The sequence below is a fragment of the Drosophila navojoa genome, chromosome 2 (genome assembly GCF_054131105.1).
Source record: "Drosophila navojoa isolate 15081-1374.11 chromosome 2, UAZ_NAV_1.0, whole genome shotgun sequence".
Lineage (NCBI taxonomy): Eukaryota > Metazoa > Arthropoda > Insecta > Diptera > Drosophilidae > Drosophila > Drosophila navojoa.
This window is the reverse complement of record NC_142890.1, coordinates 31,523,246-31,538,279: the sequence shown is the minus strand read 5'-3', so window position 1 is coordinate 31,538,279 and position 15,034 is coordinate 31,523,246. Positions and strand designations below refer to the sequence as shown.

The window sequence follows — 15,034 nt, the reverse complement described above, 5'->3', positions numbered from 1 at the left end:
ACCCCAATTATAGAAGTTACTTGGAAATCGCTTTGGGTTGAATTTTATATTTTCTTTTTATACCCTGAACCCGTTGAAAATGGTAAATCAGGGTATAATAGTTTTGTTAAAATGTATGTAACAGGCAGCAGGAGGCGTGGCAGACCCCACAAAGTAGATATATTCTTGATCAGGGCGACGAGCTGAGTCGATTTGGCCCTGTCCGCCCGTCCGTCTGTCCGTATGTGTGAACGCGTCGATATCAGAAGATATAAGAGCTAGAGACCAATTTTTTTTTAAATGTCCGTATATACAGCGCGCAACCTTATCGAGGATCATTTATAAAATGATGTCTCCCACATCTTTAAAGCTAGAGTCTCCAAACTCAAAATGTATATTAAAATGCATTTTATACTATTTCGATTTTTGTTAAAATTTACCCCCACCCCTATATCCACCCCCTCACCCTCATAATTGTAAAAGACTTGTGCTTTGGAATGTGCACGCATTTGAACATTATGATTAAGTTCTGAAAGTTTCATTAAGATCGTACGTCTAGAAATTAAATTATTCAACAAATCTCATAATACTGCCCGCACTGCAGCGCAGCCCAAGCGCAGTCGCTGCTTACTTCGCAGTTAGCAGAGCGCGGGCCTCTGCGTGCGTCTGGATGCATGTATGTATGTGCATAAAAGAAGTACATAATGATTAGAATATCAGAGTGGACGGTTCAGGGTATCTCCTAGTCGAGCAGTCTCGACTGGAGCTTATACATTTTTTAGCCCACTGAATTGTGTCGATTATTGATGTTTGTCCACTGAGAATTGATAACATTGAACGCCCTCAGTGGAATTTACTTGTAAAAATAGAGATTATTCCCTTTCGTTTTATCTGAGATCGATTCTAGATAATCATGTCTTGCTATAAAGTTTATTTCTGCCTCCTAAATTTATTTGTAGATATACCTAATTATTACATTTCGCAAATATGATGGGATAACAGATACAAAGAATATTCAATGTAACTTTACCATAAAAATATTATAAAAAATATTTTCAAAGTTACTAAACGAATATATACGTAATACGTTTTTTTTTATATTAAAAAATTTTTATTGCAATCAGTTAAGTGTCGTTTTGGGGACAAGAATAAAAACGAGCATAATTTAAATTTAGATAGGTATAATTTTAGGCAATAAATGTAATTATGTGAATGTATTAATTGAGATAATTGATTTCATTATTTTCAATATCGTTCACGTGATTCTGAACGAGTTCTCCTATCTCTAGAAAAACTTCGAGGTGTCCGGGAGCGCCTTGGAGAACGAGATCTGAAAAATGTCCACATAAGGTTAGTTTATAAACAAGATACCACAAAAATCGAAATTATATATAATACATATAAGTCTACATCTAAAATTTGGAATCTCTAGCTCTAAAAGTGTAGGAGATAAAATTAAATAACTAGCTGTCGATAAAGTTTTTAATCAATAATAAAATATCAAAAGTAGTTATTGATTTTTAGAGAAAAACGTGCGCATGATATACACGGACCTGGGAAATACAAGTAAGAAAACTCTAGTCGAGACTGCTCGACTAGGAGATACCCCGAACCCTCCAATCTGATATTCTACTCACTCTACACTTCTGTTAAACACACATACATACTACACACGCACGTATTAGAACGCGCTCTGCGAACTGCAGAGTAAGCAGCGACTGCGCTTGGGCTGCCCTGCAGTGTGGGCGAATTTATTTGTTGAATGTTTTAATTTCTAGACGTACGATCTTAATGAAACTTTCAGGTCGTAAACAAAATGGTTAAATGTGTGTTCATTCCAAAGCACAAGTCACTTTTACAAAAGTGAGGGTGAGGGGGTGAATTTAGGGGTGGGGGGTAAATTATAACAAAAATCAAAATTATATAAAATACACATAAGTCTACATTTAAAATTTGGAAGCCCTAGCTCTAAAGGTGTAGAAGATATAATTTAATAACAAGCTTTCGATGGGATTTTTAATCGATAATAAAATATCGGGAGTTTAATAAATACTCGAGAACTCGACGTACATTTACCTTAACCTTTGATTCATTTGGATTATCTTAAGACAATTGTCAAAATATCAAATACATATGAGACTATTATATATTTACAAAGATGTGGTTATATTGATATTTGGATAAAATCGTTATATCACACATCTGCCGATTTCTTTTTGTGTGTTTTATGGTTTTCTCAAATTGGATAAGCAAGCTAAGAAAATTGTTATGCAAATGTATGAACTGAGCAAGCAGACTATAATTTTTTAATTTTACCCATTCGATAACTTTATTAGCTCTATAGTACGGGAGATAAATTACAGAAAAATATGATTAAAATAAAATTATGTATCTGTAATACAAGCAATATGACGCGTATCTAGCTTAGCGTTTCTTTCTCAAATAAGTAATGCAGTTCATTTAAGATTTTCAAATATCATTACCGATATAATTTCTTATATTCAATATATAATTTAAGTAAATGTATACACTTAGTAATTGTAATTTACCACAGTTATAGTTATGCATCACATTGTCCTAAGCTTCGTCTTAGACTTTCTTAATCCCTAACTATTGATAATTTAAAAGGCGTTTTTACGTTACAATAATGCTAATAAATAGTCTCATAAGGCTGATAAATGAAAAGCAATTAGAATTCATAATTTAAGTAGCATTTATGTATGGGTCGCGTGTTGCTGTTGTTGTGCAAGGTTGAAATGCTGATATCTTGATGGTTTCAAAAATTTTGCATTATATAGACATCGGAAGTTCCGGATCGGCGATCATTTGTAAACTTGTTGGTTGATTTTGTGCTTGTGAGCATTATGGTAGAGAAGATTGGAAGAATCGCACAGGTGTTTTTGCTGTTCTTGTAGTAGTAGGAGGTAGTTCAAGAGTAGAAGGATTGAGCCTGTAAGAATGACGACTTTAGCAATTTTTTAACAACTACTCGAAGTCATCATAGAAAATACAAAAAAAAAATATGTAAGTGCACTAGTCGGAAGTACCGAGCTAGGGTTTACACCGAAGCTTCTGCTGATGTTTAAAACATGATCGGCTTTCTATACAAATAAATAAAAATTCAGATAAAATTGGTCACTGCAATGCAAGGTTGAAAACAGGAATTATATGACACATGTATATATCAAATAGCAAGAGATATCAGTTCCAAATTCATAGGAATATTGGAAACAGATATTAAAACGTTGACCGAGTCATTCTGAGTAATTTTATTTCGCTTAAACTTTTATCGTTCAAAGCCCATGACAAAAGCTGGGTGATTGATATTTGAAAATAGAAGCGCATTTTGCCGTGAGGACATTAATAGTAGTTCAAAATTTAAATATATATAGTCTGCAATGAGCTGAATACTTTTTGCCCAAGTAAACAAGTAATTTTATAAAGATATATACGTTTATTGCATCTTGAATGGGACTATTATTTGTGTTTCATACGATTTATCAATAATTTACCTAAGTCGTCCTCCACTGCGTCCGCCACTACTGGAGCTACCTTCAGCGGCGCCACGCCGAGATCGATCACGGGAGCGTCCTGAAGACATTTCTACACGGATTCGAGTGCCACAACAACGCGTTCCATCTAGTGCTCGGGTAGCATCCTCTGCGTCTCTTCGATCTTCGAACTCAACGAATGCAAATCCAGGAGGATTGCGTGCTATCCATACGTTTTTCAATGGACCATATTTGCTAAAGGCATTTTCGATCTCATATTTTGACGCCGATGATCCTAAGTTTCCAACATACACTTTACAGGCCAAATCCCATTCACGATAACGCGTCATATTGCTTGATCGAAAAAAAGTAACGCAATTAGTTAAATTAGCAACGACAGAAATTACTTATCACGCATTGGATACATTGGATCCTTTTATATTGTGCCACTGACCACCACTGTGTTTGGTCACTGATTGTGCCTAATATATACATATTTCGAGCAAAATCAAAATTACTTAAAAATACGCAACATCATATAGGTACTCTTAACACACTGCAATTGTTTTTTAGATATACCTTTAAGGTCGGTAACACAAAACAAGATAAAATAATAATAATCACAAAATCGAACTATGTATGTCAATAAACACAATATACCTATGTACATACATACATACATATGTACATACTTAGCTGACAAAAGAATGGTTCAGGCAAAATTTTTATTTTATTATCTATAAATATATAGTAATGTAATTGGATTAAGTATGTTCTAAGCACTTAATATTGTAGTAAGCTTCTCACCCATCAACAATTAAAAAAAAAAAAAAAACACGATAAATAATATCACTGACCAGTGATAATATACAATTTTCAGCGAAGATGCCAGACTGTCACTATTAGTGTGACCCTAGATAATAATAAAAATATATTAATTTTGCATAATTACAAAATAGTTCTTACGTTGAATTTTTTCTGTTATGTGTGTTTTAAAAATATAAGCAAATTCATTTCTTTCTTTTATATAGTTATTCCAATAGAGAATTGTAATTGTTATATGAATTTCCCCACTAACCAGAGTTAGTGACTTGGTTAGTGATTTTGCCTAAAGATCTTGTATAACTGCAGCCCTCGTTTCAAAGAAAAAGTATCGAGTGTATATCGATATACATATAAGAAACCTAAGGGAGAGTCAGCTGGGAAAATTTCATAACCTGGCATCGTGGGTGTGTGCTTGTTTAAATTGAAAACTCTTAAAGAAAAATGAGGATTACAAATAAGCTATATGCACAGCATATTGGATGGCATTTTAAGAAGCACTGGCAGGTGCAAGGGAGACGTGTGCCCAGGGATACAGGTGCTGCTGCTGAGCTTTTAAAGATGGGAATTCAAGTTAAAACACCTGACGAACTGTTAAATGAAAAGAAAGAGTTCCAACTGTAAGTAAAATTGATTCATGAAATAAATGTTTACCTATTTAAAAAAAAAAAAAACATATATACGCTTAGGGTTGATATTGTTGAAACAGTCCCAAAGCCAATCGCTGAGGACGAAAATCATCCGAATTGGCATACAACTGCGTGTCATATGTTTAAGGACAACAACGTTCTACTTGGAGGATTGCAACAAGCACAGGTTCTAACAAATACCATAGAGATAAATAGCTTCCCACAACAAATAGAGGACGCAATTTCAAATGGCCAATATTCTAAGGTTGTAGATCGTAATGTTCAAAATGCAATTTTCTCATCTCATTTGCTGGATGCGCAGCAAGTCAAATTGCCAAAGATAAAACTTATTGACAGACCGGCATATAACCTACCGCGCCTCTACGGGATCTCTCACGAAAGACGAAAGTACGTACCAAACATTTGTAAAATATTTAAATTTGTGTATGTTGTAAATATGTAAGCAAGAGGGAAACAACAAATCCATTTGCAGTATTTAATCAAATATCTATATATTTTCATCATATATAAAACCTGCCTGCATTAACCTACAACAATACTTTATACCATAGTAAATATTCTACTTTTCCACTTAGTTCTTAAAACGGGCATGCCATAATTATCATGAATGAAAATGTCACATAGACTTCTTGGATTATACATACATATGCATAGCTTATAAGTTCTGTGTGAAAAGTGTCAATAGTAAAGATTATACTCATTCTCGAAAGTGAAATATGTATGTTGGTTTTGTGCAATGCCCGTCTTGCTGTCCGTCTGTCCGTATGAACGCAATTGAAGCTAGAGACTTGATATGTCCGCCCACAGGGAGGTGGCAATTCCTCAAATTATATTGTTAAGCCCCTTTAGGGGCTACGTTCTTGTTTTAATATCTGTTTGCGGTTTGATTTTATATGAATCCATCCTTCTGCAGTCGTCTCGTTATAAACAAACTCTTGTTTGAAATCGAGAAATTAGCTGGAAGGTCTGTAACTGTTAGACGGAAGCTAATGGATAATGTAACATTTCAAACATCATTATCCAAAGATAATGATTTGCTCAGCTTTATACTTAGCGGAGATAAATTAATAAGCTCTTCTCGGGCCTTGGACGCTGTCAAGGGGAAATTTGATGGCGAATTACCCGATTTGTACCCGATGAAATGTGTAGTTTCAATACCAAAACGGCATATTTATACGGAAAACAACTTCTATCGTAAGTGAATTTCTTGTATTTTATTAAATGATTATATAACAATATTCTTTTTTATATTTAGCTATTCGGTCTGAAATAAGCTGCTCACATCCCCATACAATTGTGTCTTTCTTTGATAAAGCAATTGTGGGCAACATACACGGATCCGATGTATCGAAAACTCAATTCTATGGACGTTCTATGCTTAAAGCTTTTGTGGCAGCTGCTGCTCGTGCTAAACAAATTAACGGAATCACTTTCTGTTCGGATCTGCAAAAACCTGTTGTTGTACAATGCGTCCATACCGACGGACGAGAGTTTCATTTTGGAGTATTTCAACTTAACACGCTTAATCTGGACTCGACTAATACAACGAAAAACTATTGGTTCCATCGAGGCAGTATAGAAATGTTTAATAATTGTTCTTATAAAACTGGTAGACCACATATAGATGGGTATAACAGCGAACCTTTTCGTATTTTAAATGCCTTTTATAATAGCTCTTAAAATATACAACTTTTCATTCAAGGAAATAAAGTTGGATATACTAAGTTTATATCAAGTTATTGACATATATTTGACTCCTACTTAAAGTAGAATCCGTTTTTATACCCTGAACCCATTGAAAATGGGAAATCAGGGTATAATGTTTTTGTGTAAAAGTATGTAACAGGCAGAAGGAATCATCGCAGACCCCATAAAGTATATATATTCTTGATCAGCACGACGAGCTGAGTCGATATAGCCCTGTCCGTCTGTCCGTCCGTCCGTCCGTCCGTCTGTCCGTATGAACGCCGAGATCTCAGAAGATAAAAGAGCTAGAGAGCTGAAATTTTGGGTGCGTTTGCTCTATTTTTTCGATAACTCATCCGATAACTTTTTTATCGAGAATAATCGAAAAATTGATTTTGTTTTTTGAGTCTCATCGGAGTACTATTAGACGTGGAGACTTCAGATTCACTGTGTATATATATATGATGAATACAAACATTTTGTAATCAACAGATTTTGGATACCACGCCCCCTTCGCCCCCAATTTGTAAAAAACGTATTTCAAGTACTACAGACTTGTGCTTTGGAATTTACACACATTTTGACCATATAATTACGCCCTGAAAGTTTCATCAAGATCGTATGTTTACAAAAGAAGTTATTCACCAAGTAAATTCTCATACTATTGTCCACACTGCAGCGCAGCCCAAGCGCAGTCGCTGCTTAATGCGCAGTTAGCAGAGAGCGGGCGCGTGAGGGTGGATGCATGTAAATGCATGTGTGCGTGCATAAAAGAAGTGCAGAATGATAAGAATATCAGCTTGGAGGGTTCAGGGTATCTCCTAGTCGAGCAGTCTCGACTAGAGTCTTCTTACTTGTTATACCTTGAACCCATTGAAAATGGGAAATCAGGGTATAATGGTTTTGTTAAAAGTATGTAACAGGCAGAAGGAGGCGTGGCAGACCCCACAAAGTATATATATTCTTGATCAGGGCGACGAGCTGAGTTGATTTAGCCCTGTCCGTCTGTCTGTCCGTCCGTCCGTCCGTCCGTATGTATGAACGCGTCGATTTCAGAAGATATAAGAGCTAGAGACTTCAACTTTTTTTTTAAATGCCCGTATATATCACGCGCATATCGACTTTATTACTAAAAAACGATAACTCATTCCGATACTTTTTTATCGATAAAAAACCTTATCGAAGATCACTTAAAAAATGATATCTCCTAGATCTTTCAAGCTAGAGTCTCCAAAAAATCCATTAAAATGTATATAAAGATGTATTTCTTACAATTTCGGTTTTTGTTAAAATTCACCCCCCACCCCTAAATCCACCCCCTCACCCTCATCTTTTTAAAAGTCGTATATCAAATACTAGAGACTTATGCTTCGGAATGTACATACATTTTAACATTATGATTACGTTCTGAAAGTTTCATTACGATCGTACGTCTAGAAATTAAATTATTCAACAAATAAGTTTTCATTATATTGCCAACATTGCAGCGCAACCCAAGCGCAATCGCCTGTATATATGCGTGTGTGTGTCCGTGTGTTTGTTTGTGTGCGTGTGTGTGTGTGTGCCAATTATTATTGAAATAATTGCTTGTAGGGTTCAGGGGATCTCGTAGTCGAGCAGTCTCGACTATAGCTTTCTTACTTGTTTTTTCAGAAAGTCGTCATAGCCGGTGAAAGACTGCAAAATATAAAACAAAATTGCCGGGATAAGCAGATTGTCGTTAGGCTTCAAGCGGAGTCGTTAAGCCGGATTCCACTGTATTTTATTTAATCTTTTTGTACATACAAATATATGACGCAGCTATAATTAATAGGCAAAAATAGACGTTCGTTAGTTTGAAAATCTGAATTCAGTGTATTATAAAATTGTATGTAATGTAAAGTAAATTCATATACATATGTAATGTATATTCATGTATGTATTTTGAAAATCTGAATTCAGTGTATTATGAAATTGTATGTAATGCAAAGTAAATTCATATACATATGTAATGTATATTCATGTATGTAGTTTGGGTACTTAAGTCATCTTAGATAATAATGCGAGCAGTGCCTTCTAAGTTGCCATAGGCGAGCATTAACGACAAGTACTCCCACATGCTAGCCTGCAGTAAAATGAAAACTGCGAATATTATCCGCATACTTTGAAAGCTGGTTCCATGGCAACGGGGAATTGTTTTTTTTTCTTTTTTTTTTGTTTTTTATCAATATTGGTGGCGATAAGGTCAGCACCAAATTTATTTGGGGTTGTAAAAGGCTTTGCACCAAATAAAAAAGGCTGCAATATGAAAAACTTACAGATACAAGCGCCAACTAGCATCAACAACAGTGCAACATCGTCCGAAAATAGTGAGTCTAAAAGCGTAGACGACCATCAATCAGTTTTACCACCAATCAATCGAAGTGCTGCTCTAATCAGGTAAGCTGTGAATGTAAGCCATGGCATAGCAGGGGTTACATTTATTAAAAAAAAAAAAAAATCTTTAATCATGATAACATTAATAATCACCGTAACTAATCTTAACTTAATATTGCTGCCTTTTAATGGGATACTCATTATCTTTATATATGTACATATATAAAATTCTCGCGTCCCGGTGCTCGTTGCCAAGTTTTGTGTGCCAATGTCTGTTTTTCATGGCCCAAAATTTAAAGGGTGGTCCACTATTAATTATACCCTGAACCCATTGAAAATGGGAAATCAGGGTATAATGGTTTTGTGTAAAATTATGTAACGGGCAGAAGGAATAATCGCAGACCCCATAAAGTATATATATTCTTGATCAGGACGACGAGCTGAGTCGATATAGCCCTGTTCGTCTGTCCGTCTGTATGAGGGCGTCGATCTCAGAAGATACAAAAGCTAGAGAGCTGAAATTTTGTGTGCATACTGTATACCATTCGCAGTACGAGTTTGCTTTATTTTTTCGATAACTCATCCGATAACTTTTTTATCGAGAATAATCGAAAAATTGATTTAGTTTTTTTCAGCTTCATTTGAACACTATTAGACCTGGAAGCTTCAGATTTACTGTGTATATACATATGATGAATACAAATATTTTGTAATCAAATGATTTTGGATGCCACGCCCCCTTCGCCCCCAATTCGTAAAAAACGCATTTCAAATACTAGTGACTTGTGCTTTGGAATGTACATAGATTTTAACATTATGATTACGTTCTGAGAGTTTCAATAAGATTGTACGTCTAGAAAATAAATTATTCAGCAAATAATGTTGCCCACACTGCAGCGCAGCTCAAGAGCAGACGCTGCATCCTGCGCAGTTAGCAGAGCGTTCGTGCGGATGCATGTACATGTATGTATATGTGCATAAAAGAAGTATAGAATGATTAAAATATCAGCTTGGAGGGTTCAGGGTATCTCCTAGTCGAGCAGTCTCGACTAGAGCCTTCTTACTTGTTTTGATTACTATTGAGGATCTTTGCTTTGGCAGTAGGCTTGATAGCAGTGACAGTTTTCAGTCATGCTCTCATGTTAAACAATTATTTATGCACAGTTTATTAAAAGTTAAGGCTCTTATATCTTCTGAGATCGACGCGCTCAAGCATACGGACAAACGGAGAGACAGACAGTTGGACAGGGCCAAATCGACTCAGCTCGTCGCCCTGATCAAGAATATATATATTTTGTAGGGTCAGCCACGCCTCCTTCTGTCTGTTACATACATACATTTTTAAAAAACCCTGCTAGAAGAGATTAGTTAAAGTGTTAAAAGATTGTTATTATATTAAGAGATTAAGAGCAAGAAAAAGCAACAATAAAAGAATATTACTCTCTATAAAGGCACGAGCCAGCTTTGTCTACTTTTATATGTACTTGCATTTTTATAAAAATTTTAAAATTTGCTCATTTAGAGCGAAAATTAGCTGGAAACGAATGAAAGACCTTGCCTCAGAGAAAGAAAAAGAAAATGAAGCCAAGCGACCTCCTTGGCGTGCCGTAAGCGTATCAACTCTTCCAAAACCGGATAAGAATGCGTTGCTTCGTGCTAAATTACTCGATGCGTCCAGGTTCGTATGAAAGGCAGTTCTTAAAAGTTTTTATTAAACTTGATTTTGATTTTGTGCAAACTGGACATGTAGGCGTTTAAGAGCTGGTAAATCAAATGTGTCTGTCCAAACGGATTTCATTCCCGTCAAGTTGATGAAGGAAGCCACAACAAGTGCGCAAGATGATTTGATTTTACTGAGAGATATTGGTATATTAACGGATGGCCAATATTCGATTAAAAAGGATGGGTATCAGCAATGTAATGTAATCTTACCAATGTACTTTACGTAGCATTAAAAGGTTTTTTGTGTTGCAGATGTTCTAACATATTCTGTGTCCCAGATGACCGACTGCATTGAGAAAGCAAATGTCTCAACACAAACACTTTTGCCCAAAGCATTCCAGAGAAGCGTCAGTAATCCGTGTCTATTCGAATTTATGAATAATGACAACGATGACAGCAATGAGTCTTATCGAAACCAACCGCATCATATTAACAATATGCTCCGCGACTCTACCTTAGCCTCGTGGCATTTTGATGATGACGCTCTTGAAATGAATGTCACGCAGCATTTTATTCCATATACTATTGAAGCTCTTAAGCCATGGCGCAGTTTCGTGCCAGTTCCATTTTATTTAAGAGGCAACAACCTGGTCGGCAGGCAGAAGGTCGATTGGTATTTCCTGCTTCAGTCCATTGATGATCTCATTCGAGAGTCAAATAATTTACTGGATGGACTGCAAAAATTAATACAAAATAATAAAAATATTCAACATCAGCGGGTGCATAAAACTTTGGATGAGATAAGAAAGTTTCATCCATGCGAATTCCAATTTCCTTCTGATTATTGGCTGCCCATAATTGAGAAGCAAGAAGTGCAGCTACAATTACTTTTGAACTCAAAGTAACGAAAATTTATATATACTAATTTAGTAAATAAATTAGAAATAGTAAATTAGAAATAGTACGGCCTATTGAAGCAAGATACTTGATTTTGGAACACATACTCATATATGTATGTCTTCGATTTATAATGTTATGATTCTATAAATATTGATGAAAAAATTATATGTCCCACCAGGGGCGTGGCAAATCGAAGTATGAAAATATAGTGGTTTTGCAAATTCTGCTATATTTTTGACACTATTGATAGTATATATACTCGGGTTGACCTCCCAAGACCAAAAAGCTTTCTTGGATTAATGCCTTCCCATAGGGGCGTGGCAATCCGCAAAAGTTTATATCTCCTAAAGTATAGGAGCTAGAAGCTTCAAATTGAATAGTTAAGTTACCAGTAGCCTCCTCTATCGATTCCCCAAATTATATTGTTACGCCTCTTTAGGGGCGTGGCGTAATTGAAATTTTAATGCAGAACGGTTAGAAAACGTCTCTCTCACATTCTTGCAAAAAATAAGAACATCAATAACAAATTTTCAAAAATGCTTCTCCTGTAAAGTTACATATTTCGCCATACGATGCGACGATATAATGAAAATATCTCAAAAATAATATTCTTTATTTAATTAGGATACGATTTTGTAACAAATGAAGCTTGTTCTTTAAAGTCCATTGATTAGTTGTAATAACTTTCTCATAATATAATCTGTTGCTATATTTATCAACTTTTGCATTTAAGATTCGTCCTGATTTTCTGCTGAGTTTAATTTAGTAGGTTTTTGTTTCTTGGGTAAGAGTTTCATTAGAATACTGGTGGCCGATTTACTATTTAATGGACACGACACGTAAAGCTCTTCGCAGCTCCTATCGGTTGTTTCCTTTCCGTGCTCTAATGCCTCCTTTATTGCAGTACCGTCCAAAAGGTAGTCCACAAGAGAGTTCCTTCAAATAAAATTAGAATCAAGTTAGGCAAAGCCAAAGTGCTCATATTATATTTATAATAGCTACCGGATATTCTTGTACAGAATATTCAATTGCGTTTAAGTAAGCAGAAGCTCCCCAATTTCAAATATGTCTCTCTCTCAAAACCAATTTTATGAACTTTTAGTCAACATAAATGATATATATAAATTTATATATACATTTTCATAAATATTATTTTCATATTCACTGTCGAATGTAGAAAATCTTATCATTAAATACGTAACATGCTAATATGTAACATTGCTAAACAAAACTATGTTACCTTCTGTAAGGTTAAAAATAGCTATATCATCAATCCGGTCGAATATTTTAAACAATTTATATTTAGATATATGTTTCATTTTTTCGTTACGCAAACTAATAAACAAATATTTATAACATTCTTTAGCTTACCCGGACAGCATGTGAATGAATTCATCCATCTGATCGGAGACTCCGGACTTTATATTATTCTCTGTCGACCGAATATAGCCACAGACAGCGCGTTGCATACAGCTAGTTGAGTCGATATTGTTTTGGCCAAGCACATTGTCAATTTTGTTTATCATACTACTGAGAGATGCTAAGTCATTGTCGTCCTCGCCTACATGAATATAGAGAATGCGAATATTCTGGATGAGTAGAATGCTTAAAATAAATATTTTTCACTTACTACGTCCATAGCCACCGTAACCTCCGTGAAAGGCGGATAGTATTTTAGGTATGAGAATTATTGCACCGATGCCAACAAGTGTTCCCAGCACGACTCCGCCAAGATCCAGTTTGATTGGATTATATGCTGAAAGTCCAGAGCTACTTGGGTATCCCTATATTTTGAAGGATAAATATCAAACGTTATACCAAATCATATTATATATAAATCTTAAGTACAGATTCGTTAGGTTTCTAGTCTATAAAATGATACAATAAAGTGTATGAAAGTTAGAATGACACATATGATAGACATACATTCAAGCTTCCATATCCAGTGGTGTAACCTAGGCGCTCCAGCCTATCTTTTGTTGATGCAGTCTCCGGTTCTTTAACCTGAGTTCTATTTTCATTCGGGTACGTTCGACTCCATTGCGTATTGTCGAGGTATGGTCTAGAGACAGAAAAGAACTGGTAATTAGATTACATTTCAAGAGATGCTCATTTCCGGCAGCATGATAATATTATATTCTATTTGTATACTCTATAAACAATTATTCCATTTGAAGTCTAAATGCATTCAGTTGAAATTTTGAGGTCGAATATAAAACTGTCAAGAATTTTGTTTAATATTTATTGGGGTTTACTCTCCATAGATGGAGAAAAAAATAACTAAATTCCGTCACTAAAAGAACACTCTAATTATTGAATATCTTTGAGCTATCTGTTATTAGCTGTAAATGTTTTCACTATTTATTATTTATATTTGCGTAGTCTGCATTGAAAGCTTACTTTGGTTTGTTATCTAGCTTCGGGATCGCTTCTGCAACGCTTAGTACGAGAAATATGCAAGTTAGCTTCAAGGATGCTTGGTATTTGGTATCCATTTGAATTTCTTTAAAGAGTCCTTATTTGATGACTTAGCTACTAAGTTTGAACACAACTCTGCGACTTGAAGTTCCAAACTAATAACTTTTAATATATCCACGCGTTATTTATATTTAGATGAGCACAAAGAAACCAAATTAAATACGTTTCATGCGTTACTTAACGATTCGCGCAATTTGTCCAATTTATAAACCTTCATACAGGTGCTTACTATTATACGGTTTGTGCATGTGTTAAGCATGCCTGTGCATATGCTCGTATGATTGTAGTTGGTTGACGCGCTTAAAAGGCACTAAGTTAAAGAGGAAACCAGTGTACCACAACGACAAGTTATTACATCCAAGTGAGAGTGATCCATTCAGGGCGGACCGACTAAGATGTACTCTTCAAGTTCGATAATAATTTGTTTTCAAAATTTTCAAGCTGAGGAAGCTGCTGGCAAACAATCCATATGAACGAAACTATTGTAGGTACAATACATACATATAAAGGAATACCGAGTCGGTAAGGGATATTTCGATAAACATATAACAAATTAAAAAAAAAAAATAAATAAAAATAAAAATAGAACAAATGTAGAGTACAAAATTACACCTATGAATACACTTACTGCTAAATTTATAAGCAAGTCATACCCAATTTTGCTTTCAAAATCATTGCAGCAACCTAACGCAAAGAAGTTATTCATAGTATATACATATACATATATTATGTACATACACATATATATATATGTATATATTTGGTTTCTATGTATGTGACAGTACAATTTTTAGTGACACTAAATTACAAGATAGTTAGGTATGGCTTTGAGTATGTCTTTGACTGTAGCTGCAATGTGTGGAAGTTTTTGCACTTGTAACTCGCACAATCTTTGGATGCACTAGACCAAGAAATTTCTGGTATTGAGTCACTGACTCTTACGCTACGCGACTTCCTATTAAGTACTTATATGACTGTTTTCATTTTCATCGAAGCACCCAATAACTCTGT

The 15,034-nt window shown here is 35.1% G+C and overlaps 4 protein-coding genes across 6 annotated transcripts; 2 read left to right on the top strand and 2 right to left on the bottom strand.

Moving 5' to 3' along the window:
- Window positions 1–1,067: 1,067 nt before the first annotated feature.
- On the bottom strand, window positions 1,068–4,440 carry Rbp1 (RNA-binding protein 1). Of its 3 annotated transcripts, none has more exons than XM_089263279.1 (3): window positions 4,342–4,440; window positions 3,492–3,824; window positions 1,068–1,309 (listed from the first exon to the last, which is right to left on the bottom strand). In XM_089263279.1, exons 2-3 carry the CDS (start codon window positions 3,818–3,820, stop codon window positions 1,225–1,227), a joined length of 414 nt encoding a protein of 137 aa, XP_089119405.1. In that variant the 5' UTR covers window positions 3,821–3,824; window positions 4,342–4,440; the 3' UTR covers window positions 1,068–1,224. The 3 variants fall into 3 exon arrangements, with proteins under 3 accessions (XP_089119405.1, XP_030243618.1, XP_030243619.1); XM_030387758.2 differs by lacking the exon at window positions 1,068–1,309 and adding an exon at window positions 2,439–2,929; XM_030387759.2 differs by lacking the exon at window positions 1,068–1,309 and adding an exon at window positions 2,439–2,929 and having other exon boundaries at window positions 4,278–4,389.
- A 205-nt stretch (window positions 4,441–4,645) lies between these two features.
- On the top strand, window positions 4,646–6,682 carry mRpL37 (mitochondrial ribosomal protein L37). The gene is made up of 4 exons (XM_030387751.2): window positions 4,646–4,912; window positions 4,982–5,329; window positions 5,856–6,136; window positions 6,198–6,682. The coding sequence occupies exons 1-4, from the start codon at window positions 4,737–4,739 to the stop codon at window positions 6,620–6,622; spliced, it is 1,230 nt and encodes a 409-aa protein (XP_030243611.2). The 5' UTR covers window positions 4,646–4,736; the 3' UTR covers window positions 6,623–6,682.
- Window positions 6,683–8,692: 2,010 nt separating this feature from the next.
- On the top strand, window positions 8,693–11,598 carry LOC115563971 (uncharacterized). Its single transcript, XM_089265615.1, has 4 exons — window positions 8,693–9,046; window positions 10,506–10,661; window positions 10,734–10,900; window positions 10,958–11,598. Exons 1-4 carry the CDS (start codon window positions 8,787–8,789, stop codon window positions 11,548–11,550), a joined length of 1,176 nt encoding a protein of 391 aa, XP_089121741.1. The 5' UTR covers window positions 8,693–8,786; the 3' UTR covers window positions 11,551–11,598.
- Window positions 11,599–12,143: 545 nt separating this feature from the next.
- On the bottom strand, window positions 12,144–14,440 carry Desi (DM4/DM12 domain-containing protein Desiccate). The gene is made up of 5 exons (XM_089256381.1): window positions 13,946–14,440; window positions 13,472–13,607; window positions 13,176–13,329; window positions 12,917–13,106; window positions 12,144–12,481 (listed from the first exon to the last, which is right to left on the bottom strand). The coding sequence occupies exons 1-5, from the start codon at window positions 14,038–14,040 to the stop codon at window positions 12,274–12,276; spliced, it is 783 nt and encodes a 260-aa protein (XP_089112507.1). The 5' UTR covers window positions 14,041–14,440; the 3' UTR covers window positions 12,144–12,273.
- Between the last annotated feature and the right edge of the window lie 594 nt (window positions 14,441–15,034).